The sequence below is a fragment of the Pleuronectes platessa genome, chromosome 6 (assembly GCF_947347685.1).
Source record: "Pleuronectes platessa chromosome 6, fPlePla1.1, whole genome shotgun sequence".
In the NCBI taxonomy this organism is placed as follows: domain Eukaryota; kingdom Metazoa; phylum Chordata; class Actinopteri; order Pleuronectiformes; family Pleuronectidae; genus Pleuronectes; species Pleuronectes platessa.
The window spans coordinates 5,086,016-5,105,027 of NC_070631.1; the positions used below are offsets into that span (position 1 = coordinate 5,086,016).

The 19,012-nt window shown below is 46.2% G+C and overlaps 2 protein-coding genes across 4 annotated transcripts; one reads left to right on the plus strand and one right to left on the minus strand.

Annotated features, from left to right (window-relative positions):
* Positions 1 to 984: 984 nt before the first annotated feature.
* Positions 985 to 15,052, plus strand: LOC128442991 (semaphorin-3F). Of its 2 annotated transcripts, none has more exons than XM_053425667.1 (18): positions 985 to 1,458; positions 3,243 to 3,379; positions 7,886 to 8,046; positions 8,163 to 8,225; positions 8,348 to 8,467; positions 8,675 to 8,768; positions 8,873 to 8,992; positions 9,112 to 9,257; positions 9,850 to 9,964; positions 10,060 to 10,129; positions 10,240 to 10,384; positions 11,470 to 11,692; positions 11,788 to 11,876; positions 11,988 to 12,029; positions 12,111 to 12,268; positions 12,367 to 12,434; positions 12,520 to 12,647; positions 13,502 to 15,052. In XM_053425667.1, exons 2-18 carry the CDS (start codon positions 3,268 to 3,270, stop codon positions 13,877 to 13,879), a joined length of 2,232 nt encoding a protein of 743 aa, XP_053281642.1. In that variant the 5' UTR covers positions 985 to 1,458; positions 3,243 to 3,267; the 3' UTR covers positions 13,880 to 15,052. The 2 variants fall into 2 exon arrangements, with proteins under 2 accessions (XP_053281642.1, XP_053281644.1); XM_053425669.1 differs by lacking the exon at positions 985 to 1,458 and adding an exon at positions 1,513 to 1,584.
* Positions 14,790 to 18,976, minus strand: wasb (WASP actin nucleation promoting factor b). Of its 2 annotated transcripts, none has more exons than XM_053425687.1 (11): positions 18,662 to 18,976; positions 17,734 to 17,874; positions 17,460 to 17,546; positions 17,252 to 17,348; positions 16,935 to 16,964; positions 16,813 to 16,848; positions 16,499 to 16,700; positions 16,223 to 16,401; positions 15,556 to 16,124; positions 15,352 to 15,463; positions 14,790 to 15,250 (listed from the first exon to the last, which is right to left on the minus strand). In XM_053425687.1, exons 2-11 carry the CDS (start codon positions 17,869 to 17,871, stop codon positions 15,192 to 15,194), a joined length of 1,509 nt encoding a protein of 502 aa, XP_053281662.1. In that variant the 5' UTR covers positions 17,872 to 17,874; positions 18,662 to 18,976; the 3' UTR covers positions 14,790 to 15,191. The 2 variants fall into 2 exon arrangements, with proteins under 2 accessions (XP_053281662.1, XP_053281661.1); XM_053425686.1 differs by having other exon boundaries at positions 18,655 to 18,976.
* Positions 18,977 to 19,012: the final 36 nt, after the last annotated feature.

Sequence of the window (19,012 nt, forward strand, 5' to 3'; positions counted from 1 at the left end):
GGTCAGATAAGGCCAAAAGGATGGAGGATGGCTCAGGCAGAGATATGACGTTAATGGGTGGCTCACGAAGCGGTGGGAGCCGGTCGCTGCACCGGTGTCCATGGTCAAAGTTGAGAGCACACGGAAGCCTGAACTTCACGCACACTCGTGACTCATTTCCTCAGCTGGAAGCAGGAGGGAGGCCTCCTGTGGGGCGGGAAACAAAGAGTCCCTCCTGGACACATCACTGCCGGCACATCACAGCCTGGCCGACACCCAACGAGAGATAAGGTCACTGCTGACTCAATCTGAAACCCGGTGAATCCAAAACCCAAGAATGTGAATTGAAGATAAGTTTCTAAAAAAGTGTGGAGTAAAGATGTCTCCTCCTCGTCGCCTGGTGTGTTTATTTTACTTTTACTGTGTCTCTGCTCAGAATACACTCACCCTCTGCTTTTGTGTCCTCGGTGCACCTCCCAGCGTCAGAGCTCACCACAAAAACCCAGTAATAACGAGAGGCGCTCTATAAGCCGCTTTCTTTTCCAGCTCAGGGCTCAGTTCACTGGATGGATGTCCTTTTACGTGAGGGCCCCCCCCGCCACCCTGCTTGCTTTGTCACCGTTGTCCTGAGCGTCGGAGCCGGGCACACAGGAATCCCAGGAATCTTCCTCGCCTGACCTGCCTCTTGTGAGGAGCTGAAAAGTAATGGTGACATGGTCCAGGGAGCAGGCCCCACGTCAAAGTGAACCTCAGCCCCCTGCATCATGCATAAGAAGAGTCCAAGTGCATGAGAAACACATTAAACTGTGGCCTGTGCGTCACCGTGTGATTTCATTATTCAGGTTAAATAACCTCAAACCAGGGAGGAGAGAGAGAACTTTACAGAACATATAACCAACCCAGTATAACAGAGTGGGGCTGAAGTTAGCAGCAGCTGAGGGGTTAATCCTGCCCATATGGCGCACGGAGAGGTTTGGTCCAATGCTGCTGTGGGCCAGCAGGAGAGGGAAGGCTGGGTGGGGGCAGAGCAGAAGGGACTGGGAGAGGACAGCAGGGCTCACTCTCTCCCAACACCTGCACCTGGTCACTACGTTCACTCTCACAGCGCCTGGCAGGGACCGATGGAGCAACATCTCGTCCACATCCCGGTGATGGCTGCTGCGCTCCAGGGGTAAACTTTTGGATAAAGCCGGCACAAGAGACCCGGGGATCAGCTGTGCGTGCTTCTCTTTTGTCCTGCGTCGCTACATGGAGGGAAATACGCTCGAGTGACTACAGGCTGGTGGGGCTGTTCTCTCTTTCTCCTGGAAACACCTCTCGGATTGTGTTCGATGCCTGCGCTGCGCCGCTGAGAGGTTATTTTTTTTTCCAAATCCGGCTCCGAGGGCGCACAACGCGGGGAATGCAGCGGTGACAACGCGCAACTTTTGGATCGCCGCGGACGCACACAGCCGCTTCGGAGACGCAGAGAAATCCAAGGTAGGACCATGTCTCTCCTCTGCGGGTTAACTTTTAACTTTAGTTAGTCTGTATCGCAGCGGATGGCACAAGCACGCGCACATTTCTCTCCGGGTTTTTCGCTATTTCTGGATGTTGAGTTCACAGGTAAGTGCGCGCGCTCGCTCAGCGGAAAAAGAGAGAAGTAGGTTATAGAAATCCTGTAATTATTTTATTTTTGGTGGGGAAATCATATATTATTACAGCAGGACTTTGATCTGTGGGGACGTTACCACCCAACAGAGAGAACCAGCTGGGAAATACCACAAAGTAGAACCAGGCCATCCGACATGGAGACCCTCAGGCACAATACAAGGCTGATGTCGACATATTTTCTGATTGATTATTTGAGATATTTTAAAGGTATTTCACCAGGAATACATAGTTTTTTTTATTAAAATGACAGTAGATTAATACACTGCACATTAATTTGAATCATAATTAATCCCCAAGCCCCAAGTCATTTTCCTTTTGTCTAGATAGAGACTGAAAAATGACAATAATTTCCAATTAAGCTCCTTTTATTTATTATCTTTAATCTATTTCTACTCTAGTTTCTTCTTTTCTATGAAGTGAAAGTGATTCAGTGCTGTTTAAATGATGGATCCTCTCATAGGGTGATTACTACCTTCTTAAACCTAATGACACAAACCTCATGGTGCGTTATTACCATTAACTATGATCAGAGGAATGTAAAGATGGAGCCTCCCCTTGTGAGGAGATATATGGAATCTTTGTGTTGATGCCAGAAAGTGTGTGAGGCGTGACTTCTGCTTCCCCAAATGTTTCATGAAAATGCTCAAATTTGATTCTTACATGGGAAAATACATTTTTACCAAATGTGTCACGCCCTGCTGGGGATCTGTGATGAGCAATTTGTGAGAACTCGCCAGTTTTCCTCATGGATACCTCTCGTCCTAAAAGCCCCCCCTGCTTTCTGCTCCGAGGCTTGTACCCTGGGCCACCAGAGGCCTGGGCTACATGGACGTCATGAGAAAAAAGAGAAACCCCTGGGATGGCTTATAGCCCGAGTAAAGCACACCTACAGGGAGACAATTTAATGGATGTTATGGACTCAGCTTTTAGTATTCATTATTTATATGGGATCCTCTCCGGCAAAGTGCAGATGCATAATGAATGCGGAGTTAAGGTCTAACAGTTAGGCTGCGTTTCGACACCCCTAAACTGTCAGGGGCGGTTTCAGCGAGGGCTACCTGTTCCTTTTGAACTGTCGTGTTTTTCACTCGTCAGCTTTTCAAAGTGCGCAGACGTGCTCTGTGGAAAGAGGGCGAGAGAGAACGAGAGGCCGAGGGAATCACTGATGAGCACCAGGATCTTCTATATACAGTTCTCTATGAAAATGAGGATGAAATACACGTTTTGAGAAAAGATGAACGTCGAAGAAGATGAAGAAACTTTCATCATCCCCCTTTTTCCAGACTTTCTACGCGTGAATGTGCCTGAAAACAACATTTCACAGTCTCCACACACACACACACACACACGCCTCACTACATTTTAAATAAATAATAGGCCTGTCATATTTTCCAGAGCAGGTGTGAAGATCTGGACGTTGTTCTCTCTCCTGCCAAACTCTACCTCTCGCTGTCGAAGGCTTCGGGCCAAACTTCTGATCACAGAGATCAGAGGAAGAAAGAAAGCGAGCGAGAGAGGGAAGGAGTCTGTCCTTCCCTCTCTTTCTGTCTCATATTTCTCATGGGGCACTCTGTAATAATAGTTCATTCCTCTTTCTTTTTTCCTTCCAGATTTAGATCTCTGTGGGCTACCTGCATGACTGTTACCATGACTGCGTCTGGAGCCCAGCTCCTCCTGTTGGCCCTCTGTGTTTACAGAGGCTCAGGCCTGCAGCAGTCGGCTCCTCGGGTTCGCCTCTCCTTCAAAGGTGAGCTCACACAGATTAACTCCCACTCCTCTGACAGCCGGGATTGTCCCTGGCTCTTTTCTGGTACAAGTTTCACTCACGCACCCCCCCCACCCCTCACCCCTCACGCACGCATCCACACCAGCAGGGGTTTTGCTTCCTCTTTATACATATGTAAAGAACCTACTTCCTGCCACATGTCAAACAGAGCAACACTGAAAACAAAAGGTGGATATTACGTGAGGCTGGATACTGGCAGTGCCCTTCCACAGAGTTTCTCCCCCCCCCCCTCCCTCCACACCCTGAACAGCCACACACGCTCCGGCCTGACCTGTTGGCCTCCCTCTGTTTTTGAAGTCACGATATGATGACACAGGAAGGAAGCAGCTGAAATCTGATCAGAGGAGCAAAATTAAAACGTCAGAGCCACAAAGTTTTGGGCCGTGAGGAGGAGATTCACGATGGGAGTGGATTGTGGGTTTTGTTTCCCAGCCTTTTCTATCGGCTTCTGGGATTTTCCCACACAATCTGCAGACTAGTGGTTCATGTTACAAATATGTGGATGACACCTTTGATCCAAAACAATGCTGCATGATTACAGTTATTCCTGCGTCTCGATCCTCTGTCATGTTTGTGTCTTCAAGCGCACCTGCACACGTGGACGTCGTGCACGCTCACAAATCACTGTGATGTGGACCCGGGTGTGAGAATCAGAGGAAGCGTGAATCAGATTTATGGCGTTCTTCTGGGGTTTGATGTGGCGACGAGCTGTCAGGTCCCGGCTCGGTCTGAACGTCGGCTGCTTTGTTGTCGATCCAGTGAGAAACATGTTGGATTTTTATAAACAAGAGACGATGTGAAGCAGATCAGAGGTTTGGTTTGAGTCCGGAGCCTCGACGTGAACTCAGTGGGAATCCAGAAAACAAAAGTAAAGATGTAAAGAATGTTAAAGAAATAGATTAAAGGGGCTAATTTCATATATATATCTGTCTTTCGGTTCATCTAATCCACTTCAATTGAATAAATAGGCGACCGGCGCTCTGGAGTTTGGCGAACTTGTGAACTTTGGACCTCTGTCGTCTGCTTAACGGAGCTCAGAAAGAGACGGGAAAATGGGCAGTTAAGTTAATTATATATGACTTTAATATGAACCGAGCAGCTGAACAGGAATAAAGCTAATTCAGTTTCATTTTATTCAAAACATTGACTTTAAACAATCTTCAGTGCAGATAAACCAGGTGGGATGAACACAAGGTTTTCTAGCTTCACTCTGCAACCTGGGCTGTTTATTAAAAGCTGTTCTCACAACGTCCAGAACACAAACAATAAATAAAAATAAACTGTTTGAGGAGGACTCAGTGATGATAAAACATAATTCTGAAGTAGCTCCAGTACTGTAGGCTACTTGTAAATAAAATGAGGAGCAAAAACGTGAAGCTCACTTTGCAAGTTTTAAAACAATTATGTGAAAATAAGCTTCAGGCCTTACAGTGCAGCCAATTAAATAAACTCTGTGTTTAAAGAATAGATGTGAAGCTGTTGGTTTCCATATGTCACCTATTGATTTATTGTTTTTCATGGAAGTTGAATATGTTGGTTAAAACAAACCAACAGGACCATGAATGAATGAGGTGAGATGAACATGTGAGATCTGTGGTTCACACGCAGCTGGAATCTAGTTTTGAATCAGATTTTATGAGACTGACAAACAGCTGTACACGCCACATGTTTGTGGCGGTTGCGTATGAATCTGAAGCATGAGAGGGTAATTGCAGTGCTTTTTTATACGACCTTTAACACTAATCCGCACTTTTGGTAAACAGCTTACACACACTGGTGTGTTTTCACAGCACAGCCGGTACAAAGTATTAGTATTAGAACCAATTACACAAGTTTGGTCTTGAACTTGATCGTCTTCCTCCTCGTGAGAGATCAGGACGTTCCCATCAGCTCAGACACAGTCGGTTTAAAACCAGCTGAGATGTGTCGAACAAACCAGTAAAGCAGCCACACACACACACACACACACACACACACACACACACACACACACACACACACATATATATACACACACCTCACCCACCCTTCCCCCTAATACCAAACAAGAAGGAAAGAAGTTAGATTTACTGCCCAACTGTTTTCTGCCACTCGGAGGATTTATTGTTCATTGTTAGTGACAGCGAGTTTCTTTGTTCTCCGAGGCGCCTGCGGAGGAGGTATTGGGGCGGCTGGGGGCCATGTGACTCCTGTGAGCGAATGAGTGACACTCTGGGGGCACGGGAGGCCTTGCAGAGGAGAGATATCTTGTATTGTTTCCTCTGTGGCTGGGAAGTCCTGTCACTCACACGCACTACAAAGGGAGTGGGCCGGGGGGTGTCATTGGACAGAGCTAGTCAGCGTTGCTAGAGAGCAAAACGTGCAGTGTAACCGGAGCCGTGGTTCAGGATCCCATGCCTTCGCCGTGCTGTCACCAGTTAGTTCATACTTGAGATAAGACTGCGACTGAATGGCAGCGCTCATTAGTGCCTCAGTGACAATATGTTGTTAAGTTGTAACACGAGCCCCCACAGCGCCGGGGCCTCGTGCTCCAGTCCACTGTCCTTCCCAGTGTTTCCCTGTCCGTGTCAGAATGTTGTCAGAAGTGTTTGCTGGATGTTTACCAGATGATGGCAGTACATTGTTTGCTATTTCTGGAGGATGGAGACATGTATAGGGGTGTGGTGTTTCCACATTTAGCCTCCTGGCTGGGTCCACTACGGCCCGGTGGAGCTCGGCCCGGCGCTTGTTATCCTGTGTTTACCTCTCAGGAACAGAGCCGGACCGCGGCCCACCTCCGCGGCTCCATCCCGCGTCCTCCGGAGATCCGATTGCATCGCTTATTTTAGTGGCACCTTGACGGCATCCTGTTAACGTTGACCTCAGCCGGACGATGGCCGCCACTTTGATGTAAATAAAGATTGCGCTTCCTCTCCAATCCCTGTAAGCCGGCTTCTGAGGGTCTCTGGGAACATTTGTCATGATATAAGCCTGCTGTCTCTCACATGCCTGCGTCATGTCCCAGTGTGCACATATGGCTGTCAGTACCCCGCACATGTCACTGATGTGGGTGTTTGCACTTGTACAGATATCTTTGTGGGGACCATTTTGAGCCTAGACTTTAACTGTGAAGACAGTTTTAGAAAGAGAGGACATTTTGACCGGTCCTCACTTTCTGACCCACTTTCAATGAGCTGTTTGAGGGTTAACACTTGCTCTTAGGGTTAGGGTTAGGTTTAGGTTAGGTTAGAGGGGTTAAGGAACTGGTCCTCCAGGCACTGGTAGGGATCAGTTAGGGTTAAAACAAGGTTTATATTAGGGTTAGGATTAAAGTTAGGGTTAGGGTTAGGTTAGGGTTAGGTTAGAGGGGTAAAGGAACTGGTCCTCCAGGCACTGGTAGGGTTCAGTTAGGGTTAAAACAAGGTTTATATTAGGGTTAGGATTAAAGTTAGGGTTAGGGTTAAAAAACACTTCTGACCTACCTTATGAAAACCATCACTGAAGGGTTCAAACCATATAAGAAACAATATAAATGAATATGAAAATATGAAATAATATGAAAGGTTTAAAAGCACAGACACAAGTGAGGCAGCAGGACCGAGATCTCCACACTTACATGGTCTTGAGTGTCAAAATAAATAATATGAGTCATACTAATACGACTGATTGTAAAAGATAATGACTAAATATAAACTATAAGATAAAGAGGAATTCATAATAAGAGAAAGAAGACAATTTGAGTTAGGGTAAGGCATTTAGCTGTAATGCATAAGGGGTAAGGGGCTAGAGAATGCATTGTGGCATGAGTTTCCTCACTAAGATAGGTGTACAAGGGTGTGTGTGTTTCTATGTGTGTGTCTGCGTGTTTATGTGTGTGTCTGTGCTTTTCATGCATTTAAAGTGTTGCAATGTGTTGTTGGACCGAACGATGGAAGTAGAAAAATTCACACGCAGCGTTAGTGCTGCGCTGAGTCCATTTGTCTCCCAGCAGATGAAAATTGTTTAATCAAAGCTTTCAGGAGAACAAAAAAAGAAAAGGCGAAACCTTTTTTCCAGCGCGTCGTGTCCTAACAGGTTCTGCTCTGCTGAACACAATCCCGATCTGGAGAATTAGCTGCTGGTTCCACTGACCGTGTTTCCTCGGGGACTCGCCTTCTCGTCTGACTCCACGAGGCAGGCGGGGCCTCGAACTCAATCAGGGAGTCAGGACGCATGAAATATTGAGATCTTAAAAGCCAATATGTTTCCTAAAATGCTGTTAGTTGAGTTATATTTAATCAGTGACACACATTTTCCAGCGAAGGACCGAGAACTTGAAGGCACCACGAGTTCATCTGCGTCAGTAATGAAACACGTCAAAGGGAATAAAGGGAATAAAGTGAATAGTTGTTCAGGGGCGATCCCCGCTCCCCCTGCTGTTGGGTTCTACTCAGGATGAAGATGTTTTTAACACAGTTGAGACTTTTCTCTTGTTTCCGCCCCACACAGAACTGATGGACACACGTGCGGCTCGGCCCTTCAGCTTCTCCTTCAACACCAGCGACTACCGCATCCTCCTGATGGATCAGGATCAGGGCCGCCTCTACCTGGGCAGCCGGGAGTACCTGGTGGCCCTGGACATGCAGAACGTCAACAAGGAGCCTCTCATAGTGCGTACCGACTCTAACTCAAATCCAGTCTGCTCTTTGGAATGTGGATTCAAGTCTCTGAATGCATTGATCCTCATTAATCCGGTGTTTTGTTTGTGTGTTTGCTCTGAACCCAGATCCACTGGCCGGCATCCGCCAAGAGAAAGGGAGAATGTCAGATGACGGGAAAGGGGAGACAGGTGGGATCATGTGTTTACATCCTGCTCTTTCAAAAAAAAAAAGAAATTACAGGCCTCTGCTTTCACGAGGACGACGATGATGTTCTGAATTCCATTTGTCTTACTCGTCTTTGTCCGTCCAGGGCGAATGTGCCAATTTCGTGAGGTTGATAGAGCCGTGGAACCGCACCCACCTCTACACCTGTGGGACGGGGGCGTACCAGCCCATCTGCACATTCATCAACCGAGGCTGGAGGGCGGAGGTGAACCCAGAGACACTTACAGTTCCCCCAAGTGGGATTTACAGCAACAGTCCCTCTGCAGCAGGCCTGGAAAGCGTTGTCCTGTTAAATATTTCAGGCCTACAAACTGGGACACTGATTTGTTTATGGTTTTTCCCCCCCCATGCTCCCATGTGACGCTTTAGCGGATCTATTTTTATGCACATTCTCTCCGTCTCATCTCTGCAGGACTACCTGTTCAGGCTGGTCCCTGGGTACGTGGATTCAGGGAAGGGAAAATGCTCCTATGATCCAACGCAGGAGAACATTGCAGTTCTCATCAGTAAGGCATTCTTCTTTTATCGGCAGTAAACCCACTAAATCTCTTAAATTCTGCAGAATCACAAAGTCTTACAGCTTGATTCTGTCATTGCTCCACCTCTGCAGATGGAAACCTGTATGCAGGCGTCCATATTGACTTCATGAGCACGGATGCTGCTCTGTTTAGGACCATGGGCGGCAGAACGGCAATCAGGACCGAGCAGTACGACTCCAGGTGGCTCAATGGTGAGTAAGTGTGGGTGTGAGGAGGTAAATGTTGGTGATTACATGTTACAGCTCCTCTCATTTCATTTGACAACCACTTGCCTCAATCCTCGCCCGGTTTATCTGTTTTTATCCCTCAGAGCCGGTGTTTGTCCAGATCCAGCAGATCCCTGACAGCGCACAAAAGAACGACGACAAACTTTACTTCTTTTTCCGAGAGAAGAGTCTAGACTCCAGCGGCGGGGCGAGTCCCAGTGTTCTCGCCAGGGTGGGAAGAGTGTGTCTGGTGAGGGAAACCACAGCGTATTAAAGACATTATAAGATATAAACTTGTATAAAATATAAATATAAAAGAGGAGATGGGATAAGATAAAACGATAGTGATCCCACACCAGGGAAATCCACTGTTACAGAAGTAGACAAGTCAAGATGAGGTAGACAAGAGAATAACAAAGGAAATAGAATAAACAGTATAAATACAGAATGTATACAGAATATAATATTTACCTTCCAATATGAAAATATAGTTTTTTATAGAAATGTTCTTGAGTATTGCACCATACATATAAATATGCATATGTAGACTGTTAAAACATATATAGGCAGGTATGGTACACAAAAACAAATGCTTTGTATAAATTGGTATAAAATCCCCAAACTATACTAATTGGCAGTGTGAATTATATAAACTACAAATAGATGGACATAAATCTGTGAATAAATATAAATTCACATTAGTAAACAATGAAATATGAATATAAATAGGTGTGTAGGTTGTGAAATTCACAACAAGTGTAATCATTTAACACAAGCTTTCCTTGTGATATATGAAAGGAACTGTACGTGTTGAATCATGGCCTCATTTCCCTCCTGTCCAGAATGATGAAGGAGGGCAGAAGTCTCTGGTGAACCGCTGGACGACCTTCCTGAAGGCTCGTCTTATCTGCTCCGTGATCGGAGAAGATGGAGTGGAGACGCGCTTCGATGAACTACGTGAGGCCCCGGCAGCATCAGCACCGCGCTCACCGTGATTTGCATTGTAATTGCGGCTGCTTCTAACCAGTGGTATTGATCTGTCCTTTCTCCAGGGGACGTGTTTATTCAACCGGCGCAGGATGAACGCAGCCCGATGGTGTACGCCCTCTTCACCACGGCCGGGTGAGTGCCTCCCCTTCACCTCACCCCACCCCGTCTCCTCGTTTCAGTGCTCTGGTGCAACGTGTCTCTTAATGCCGCCCTCTTACCGTAATGATCTGTTTGTGCTTAAGCTCCGTGTTCAAGGGCTCAGCCGTCTGCGTGTACTCCATGGCTGATATACGCAACGTGTTCAATGGACCGTTCGCCCACAAACACGGACATAATTACCAGTGGACAGAGTACACGGGCAAGATTCCCTACCCACGACCTGGAACAGTACGTGTCACCCATGTTATCTTGTTCATCTCTTTAAATCACTCACCATGCATTATACTTACACATGCATCATCTAAGCACATGTATTATAAATGTGGATACTCATCACACTCACTCCTTTTTCAAAATTACACAAATCTTTGTAACTTTAATTTGAGCCTGCACCAAGGGAGGTTGTGTTTTCTCCCCTGTTCCGTTTGTTTGTGAGCACGATTACACAAAAACAACTGAATGTGTTTTCCACACAACTTGGAAGAAGGGTGTTGTGTGAGAAGAACCCAATTAAATCTTTGTTGCCGATCCGGATCAGTGGGCAAATCCAGGATTAGGTTTTTGCCCCCCAACATTGTGATGTGTTTTTTTGATATTTTCTCAGATTTCCCAGGGAATAATTCGTGGATCTTTTTGTTTGACTGAAGTTGTGTTACTCTGAATATCGTCACAATACAAAAACACAATATGATTCATGGATCTTTTTGTATGACTGAAGTTGTGTTACTCTGAATATCGTCACAATACAAAAACACAATATGATTCATGGATCTTTTTGTATGACTGAAGTTGTGTTACTCTCAATATCGTCACAATACAAAAACACAATATGATTCATGGATCTTTTTGTATGACTGAAGTTGTGTTACTCTGAATATCGTCACAATACAAAAACACAATATGATTCATGGATCTAAGGGAGAGTGTGTGACGTTTGTTGCAGAAATGATGTTATTGTAGAGAATTAACTTGATTTGGACATGTACTTAAGTACTCGTTACTCCATATAGACTTTATATTTTTATTTTCACTAATACCTTTTAGACTTAATACTCTAAGTACACATATTGTGTCACTGCAATCCTGGGGCAGGCTGGCACAAGAATTTCTTTGGATTCATACAATCTTAATCTTTTCTTTCTCCTCACACTCACAGTACTTTCTCTTCATTTACTTTACCTTTCCCAACACTCTAAATCCCTTGTATGTGAAAAACCCACTCTGCAGTAAACTTCAGATTCAAATGCACCTCACACACATTTTCACAAACACGCAAAATAAACAAACTCCACCTTTTCCTCCTTCCCTCCCAGTGTCCAGGAGGAACCTTCACTCCAGACATCCGCTCCTCCAAGAACTTCTCGGATGAGGCTGTGGATTTCATCCGCGCTCATCCCCTCATGTTCCATCCGGTCTATCCTATCCACCGCCGCCCCCTGGTGGTGAGAACCGGCGTGGACTACCGCTTCACGGCCCTGGTGGTGGATCAGGTGGATGGTGTGGACGGACGCTACGAGGTGCTGTTCCTGGGGACAGGTGAGACAGCGGCGAGTGCTGAGGACACTTGTCCAACCTGAGGGTCATTCTGGTCCCAAACTATAGGACTTAAATAAAATGTGTCTCACATCCAGATCGAGGAACCGTGCAGAAAGTCATTGTTCTCCCAAAGGATCCAATCAGCATGGAGGAACTCACGCTGGAGGAAGTGGAGGTTTTTAGGGTATGTTTGAATATTTGGAGCTGAAATCGCTAAAATGTTGTTATCATAATGACATGTGATGATAAAGTTGTGTTGATTTCTCTCTTCTCCTTTGTTAAATTTAATTTCCAGACCCGGGCTCCTGTCAAAACGATGAAGATATCTTCTAAAAGAGTAAGCACATCCGTAAAGACTAAACTTTCCACAGTGTACCAACAGTTTCCTCACTGAGTTGTGTTGTTTGTGTCTCTGCAGCAACAGCTGTACGTGTCCTCGGACGCGGGGCTGACCCAGGTGTCGCTGCACCGCTGTGGGGTGTACGGCCGGGCCTGCTCCGACTGCTGCCTGGCCCGGGACCCCTACTGCTCCTGGGATGGAGAGAGCTGCTCCGCCTTCACCCCGTCCACCAAGAGGTCAGGGACGTCTCCCAGCGTCACAACTCACTGTCTCTGCACCGTACAGCCAGGATGTGTCGAGTCCAACTCATTCTTGATTCTCCCCTTTGTCTCAGGAGGAGCAGGAGACAGGACGTGAAACATGGGGACCCCCTGAGGCAGTGCAGAGGCTTCAATGCAAAAGGTGTGGCAAATGTTTTAATATGGTTAAAGACCAAGACAAAGTTTGATTTAATAATACCTATTTATGTATTTCTATGTTGTTTCAGTGGAGAAACGTCTGAGAGAGACGGTTCAGTTCGGGGTGGAGGGCAGCAGCACTTTCCTGGAGTGTCAGCCTCGCACTCCTCAGGCCACCGTCAAGTGGCTCTTCCAGAGGGAAGGGAGAAGGAAAGTGGTGAGGAAGAGCTGTCACGTTTATTAAAAAGTAGAATGGTGGGACACCTCCTCCCAGGACCCAAGAGTCCACTTGAATTCAGTCAAGCAACGAATTTGACACACTTGTATATCACATCCCTAAATAAGCCTGGATTCTCTCATCAAGATCCATGAATGAGCCCTTCAGAAAGAAAGGGAGACGTTTAAAAATCTCACAATATTAAAGAAAATGTGGAAAATATGTAACCACACCGACATCTATTGGGTTCAGCCTCACACCTCCACAGACAAGTAAAAGCAGACGATAGCATAAGCTCCTTGGCGGTTGTAATAAAAGTCTGGTCGGCAGTAAACAGTCGGGCACACGCAGCCCATAAACCCACAGCTTCTTGTTTTTACACTATGAGGTTAACATGGTGCTTTAGCAGGAACTTTACACGTGCTGGGGGGGTGATTGTTGTTACTTCAGACAGTTACAGTCTTTGTGCTAAGCTAAGATTACCAGCTACATACTAACCAGACAGACCTGAGATCAGTCAGAGTCTAATTGGCCGATATGAGCCTTTCAGTATCAGCGTTTATGTTTAGCAATATGAAAACTCTTATTTACCTAATAAACAATGTAAAAATGTTTTGTATACTTTGTTGTATTTTGTTTTCTTTTTATTTACTATAATTTAAAATAACGTTTATGGTTAAACTGTAAAATATCAGGCCTCAATCACTCAATTAGTTTAATAACATCGTAGGAATTTGCCCATTTTTTAAATGTATATATACTGTATGATTATAATCAGAATGTTTATTGGGCTTTAAGGAGCTCACCCTCTGGTCTCTTTGTAATCTTTCTCTCTTTTATTCTCTTTCCTACAGCTCAGCCGTGTGGGGGGTGTTGTGAAGACCAACCACGGCATCCTCCTGAAGTCCCTCAACCAATCAGACGCAGGCCTCTACCACTGCCTGGCCACCGAGAACAACTTCAAACACACCCTGGCCCGGGTGGCGCTGCGCATCCTGGACCGAGACATCGTGCTGGCTCTCACCGCGCAGGACGAGGACGAGGAGCCCAAGACCCGGCAGGCGGGACCCCACCCGCAGGCCTCCTTCGTCTCCACCCCGTTCCCGCCCGAGATCAGACTGATCAACCAGTACTGCCAGTCCTACTGGGAACAGCTGAGTCCCAAACAGCAGCAGCAGCGCAAGCGCACCAGCCGCAGGCACACGGAGAGCCAAGACCAGGGCCTCGGCTAGAGGACGGGGGCCCAGGAGGTCCAGCACTGTCTGGACTCTACGGTGGACTTTTATGTTAAGACATGCATGTTTGGTCGTCACCTCCATTCGTTAGGCAGGTGATGCGTTCATGCTGTCGGTAAAGAACTGTACCGGTGGTTTTGCCGGTGTCAGCCTCAACACAGGTTGTGTATATTCTACATTGCCGATGACCACTTTTCAAAGAGCACAGTTTGTTTCGCTCGGGTTTCGGGTTCATATTAGTTTGACGTCGAAATCAAGTTCAAGAAACTAAATATATATCCTGTTAATGTTTGCTCATTATTTTGTCTCACAGGTTGACCCCAGGATTCTTTAACGCACCACTAGGGTCAGATTTCCAAACACACAACTGGATCCCCAACACATCTCTAATCGTTCTGTGACAAAAGCACAATATTTGAAGCAAGTTTCGCTGTTTGCTTTAGAAAATGTTTGACCCTCTGTGATGTAAAGTAAACGCAACATGTAGTCGAACGACCACAACACGCAAAACCACAGCTACGGCCCCTTTTAAGTATCTTGAAACAAAAAATGTAATATATTGATTGTGAATATAATATATAAGGTCATTGGATTACTCTTGTATTGTATGAAGATAATATGTTGCATGCTTATACGTGTTGTTGCTTTGTTGTACATTGGACTGTTTTCCGACCTTTGACGTGTTGCGATGTTTGTACCGTGTAACGTGTTCTGTTGAGCTAATTCCATTGGATGTTTGTCATGTGATGACTGCCTAACTGTCCCGTGCTCTAGTGACCTGCAGTATGTGAGTGTTTAAGATTTAGCATACAGTGTTCTTCCAGTTATGCACTTTGTCGGTGGCGGTTTTTTAGAGGGAAATCTGGGATCTTTTGCACAGATGTATGAGAAAAATGATACAGGAACATAGTTTTCATGTACAGTATGTTATTACAAACAGAACAAGAGAATGGGAATGTAACAGGCTCAGATTTAGTAATCGATTGATGGTGTTCTGTCATAAGCTGTATTGAATTATTTAAAAAAAATTGATAGCACAAGGAACGAGAAAAAAAAAAATTTCAGCCAGAGCCACCATCCACCATCTTTGTGAGTAACACAGTGCTGTGTGCTGTGATCAATCCTACACTGGAAATGTTTGAACAAATATATAAACATTTCTCTCTTGAACGTGTCCTTCGCTCTACTTCCTGTCGAATGACGTGTTTATTTAACCACCGACACAGTTTGTCTCAAAAAACGAAAAACACGTCGCACATCCACGGGATTTCAAAATCCACAGAAACGGAAAAAAACAAACACCTCTGCATCACTCGTCCCACTCGTCATCATCGTCGTCTTCATCTCCGCCCTCGTCTTCACTCTCATCTGGAAGAGAGGACGGATATTAAAATGTTTGACCTCTCGCTTCAACACATGCATTGTTCCTGCTCTTTGTGCAAAGATGGGATTATTGTTCCGATATTTACCAGAGGAGTGGATGACTTTACTCCTCTTCTGCATGACCATCATGAGAGCGCCCACGATGCCCTCACTGGATTCAGGAGATGAAGCTCCAACAGGATCAGGGTTCTCCGTCACCTGTAACACAGGAGGACAGCGTTTACTCATGTAAGCCCAGTTTTATTATGAGCATATATAAAATGTTTTGAAGGAATGAAAAGTTGATTTACATTTTTGAGCTTCTTCCCCAGTCGGATCTGATCCAGCAGATTTCCTCGGCTGTCTCCTCCTTTAGCCGATGCAGGGGGAGGTGGTGGTGGGCCACCGGAGACAGGAGAAGGTGGTGCGAAATCTAGAGAGGCCGGGGGAGGTGGAGGAGGCGGAGGAGGAGGAGGAGGAGGAGGGCCTCCACCTCCTCCTCCTCTGCCGGGTGCAGATGGGACAGGAGGAGGTGGTAAACCTGTGGAGCGCTGTCCGCCAGACGGCGGGGGAGGAGGCAGGTTGTGGGAAGACATTGAGACATTAGAGAAATCGGAGGTGGGTGGTCCAGGGAACCGAGAGTGTGCAGGGGGCGGCGGGGGTGGAGGGCCGCCTCTGCCTGACTGAGGGGGCGGGGGGGGCACGCCTCCACGTACTGGAGCTGGATGAGCAGATGGGGGCCCTCGCTGTGGCTGGCCAGGGAGGGGAGGCAGGGGCCCAGAGCGGCCTCGATGAGGTGGAGGGGCCGGGGGAGAGGAAGCAAAGCCCGGCACAGGAGGCAGGGACCCTCTATTGGGTGGAGGAGGTGGAGGTCCGGACTCTGTGATGTAGAGGAAGATATTAATAAGACACAGAAGTGGGCTGCATCAACCAGCAGGGAGCAGTGAGATTGATAAGAAGGTAGAAAAAAAGCCTGACCTCTTTTGTTCACCTCCCTTTTGACGGCCTCCAGGCCTCCAGACTGCTCGATGACGTTGTAGATGAGCTGAGACGTCTTCTCGTCCCTCATCTCAGCCTCACTGATCCCAGCCTCGGACAGCAGCTTCGACAGGTCCGGGTCCAGGTTGTTGGGATCCCACCCGACGTGAGAGACGTGCCTGACATGAAGGAGGAGGACAGAGCAACACAGTTAGACAAACATCCTCTCAGAAATATCCATCCACCTTCATCACGTTCATCATCTAACACGCTCACTTGAATCCACTGGGAGCTCCTATGTCGGCTTTGGAGAGCTTGATGCCCTTTTTCTTGTTCTTCTTGTCCTTCTTCTTGTCTTTGCTGCTCAGAGTTGAGCAGGCGGCAGGCGTAGGCATCGAGCGGTAACGTGAAGACTGGATGTCCGGGTTCTGAATGTCCACCATGGCCATGCGATGAGATCCAGGGCTACCGGATGATGCTTTTGGACGAGATGGAGAGAATATCAAAGTTGGTTCTAGATTCCAGAAGTCACCGCCTGGTGGTGGTAAAAGTTACACATGGAGAAATGCTGAGGTGAAGGAGCCACTGACCTTTCTCAGGTGGCAGTGGAGGTAAAGACCCTCGGTCTATAAGGAAACAGAAAATAGAGGAAAGTAAAGTAGCTGCACTTTTAAACAACATACAGCATTTATGAAGTCAAGTGCCGCCTTACCACTGGGTGGGTGGGGGCGCTGTTTCTTATCTGTCAAAAACAAGGAGGTTAGAGAAACCATGTTGCATCACTTCACTTCACAGTGTAATATTAATCAAGATAAAAAACCTTGAAGAGAACATCGTTTAAATCAAAAGGCAAATTTCATGCATCAATTGTCATTTTTCAGAGTTTGGCAAAGAACTCACAACCCAGAATTTCAAATATTTTTCAACAATATGTAAAGCAAATCAAGAGCATATATTTAAAAAGTTTTGATGGGAAATAAGGTAATTCATATTCTATCATTCTAAGAAGTAAACATATGACCCACTGACCATGACGGCTATTTCTTTGGCAGATCTTTCCCTCCACAGCAGTTTGGAACTCGTCTGCTTCCTGTTCCTTTGCAAAGCTCAGTCCCACTTGACAGTCCTGCAATAGATTACAAGTCAACACAGACTCACACTGTTTTGCAACACAAAGATGATTTAAACAACAACAACTGCATGGGGAGTGAGAGGTTTTATAGAAGTGTGTGCTTACGTCTGCATCGAAGGTGTGAAAGTAGGCCCGTGGCGATTTGTAAACGATTTGGTTGTAGAGCTCCTGCTCCCAAACCTGCCTCCCTGCCTGTGGGGACAAAACTTTTTATTTAGTTTAATATTTAAATCTCTCAATGACGCTCACGACCGATTAGAGAGATTGCAGTGAGTCAATAAGAGTTGTGTTGTGTCAGGTTATCAGTCTGGAGAAGGCCTCAGTGTTCTCATGCGGCCTCTTGATTGAACTCTTGGAGTGAAGTCGAGTGAGAGGTTACCTTCAAATCAAACATCCGGATGAAGTAGGAGCGCTGCAGGTTGTCTTTGATGAAGCACACAACTCCTGTGTGCTGCAAGCTCCACGAGGTCGGACTGTGAGGCAGAGCCATGAACAACTGGGCGACTGCAGTGGCCATGGACTAAACACACAAACACACACAACACACATATTGAAACAATCCAGTACCCAGGACACACATTTTATCGCAGCTCACATGTAGATTTGGTGTTTTGTGGTGAGGCTCCTGATTGGCCACTGCTAATGCAAGAGTTGCTAAAATGTGCAGCTCTTATTAGAACGTTTATTTGTGTGCTCAGCGACAGGAGCAGTTTCTAGAGACACAGGAACAAAGCAACTTCTGCTCCAGTGACACCAAACCCGATGATCGCGTCTAATTCTGACACAGAGGAAGAAATGCTCCAACCACCATTTCCTGTTACTGCACGGTCCCTTTTGATGACCTAATGCCAGCGACTCATTTTCAAACTGCATTTGCGTCAAAACACTGTGGATTGTTGGGGGAGAAATAAATGTATTTAAATATATTTAACCCAAAAATGTGCCTTAAAAAAAGATTTAAAAAAACAAAAAGGTATAAGTAAGTAAATCATCAGAAAATGAGATAAAAAGCACAAAAGCAAATCAAAAGCAGAAACTACAGAATCTTAAATTTGACTATTTCACTAACTTATTTCTCGGCTGAAGATTCAATCAACAACTGAGCTCATTCAAATTCAGGACAGGATGTTAAACAACCGCAGGCAGGAGAGAGAAGTCCTCGGGGGCTGAAGCAGTTTTATGGTTCCTAACAACCAGAATAACCAGTACACCTTATATATTCTTTTTCCACTCCCCCTTTCACAATAAACCTCAGAAAGTCAACTCGCTCAGGACGGGTAACAGTCTCAGAATGACTTACAGCACACCTTCTGCCCAGCAGGTCCTCCAGCTTCTCGTGCTCCTGCAGGCTCAGCAGGGAGCTGTGGGCGCTGTCCATCTTCGATTTAGATCCACGGCTCATGGTTCCTCTGAGAGATCTCCCAGCGTGTTACCGATCGAATGTGTACAGCATTTGACGAAGAGAAAGAAGAGGTCCTCTCCGCGCTGTCAGAGTCCTCTACAGGCGTTCACAAGTTTCTCTTCTCTGTTCTGTGCTCACATCATTTCAAAGCAGGAAACGGGCGACCGCACTTCTCTAACACCCCCCCCCCCCACTTGTCTTCTTTCTCTCAGACGCACGGCACAAATGAACGTGTTACTTCCATTTTCAAGTGTGA

Excerpts from the sequence above, each read along its gene's own strand:
- LOC128442991 (XM_053425667.1), top strand. The coding sequence starts at position 3,268 with ATGACTGTTACCATGACTGCGTCTGGAGCCCAGCTCCTCCTGTTGGCC. Across the intron at positions 8,769-8,872 it reads GAACATTGCAGTTCTCATCA|ATGGAAACCTGTATGCAGGC; the intron begins GTAAGGCATTCT and ends CCACCTCTGCAG. Across the intron at positions 11,693-11,787 it reads GGTGCTGTTCCTGGGGACAG|ATCGAGGAACCGTGCAGAAA; the intron begins GTGAGACAGCGG and ends TCTCACATCCAG.
- wasb (XM_053425686.1), bottom strand. The coding sequence starts at position 18,756 with ATGAGCCGTGGATCTAAATCGAAGATGGACAGCGCCCACAGCTCCCTG. Across the intron at positions 16,125-16,222 it reads AAGGGAGGTGAACAAAAGAG|AGTCCGGACCTCCACCTCCT; the intron begins GTCAGGCTTTTT and ends TCTACATCACAG. Across the intron at positions 15,251-15,351 it reads TAAAGTCATCCACTCCTCTG|ATGAGAGTGAAGACGAGGGC; the intron begins GTAAATATCGGA and ends CCTCTCTTCCAG.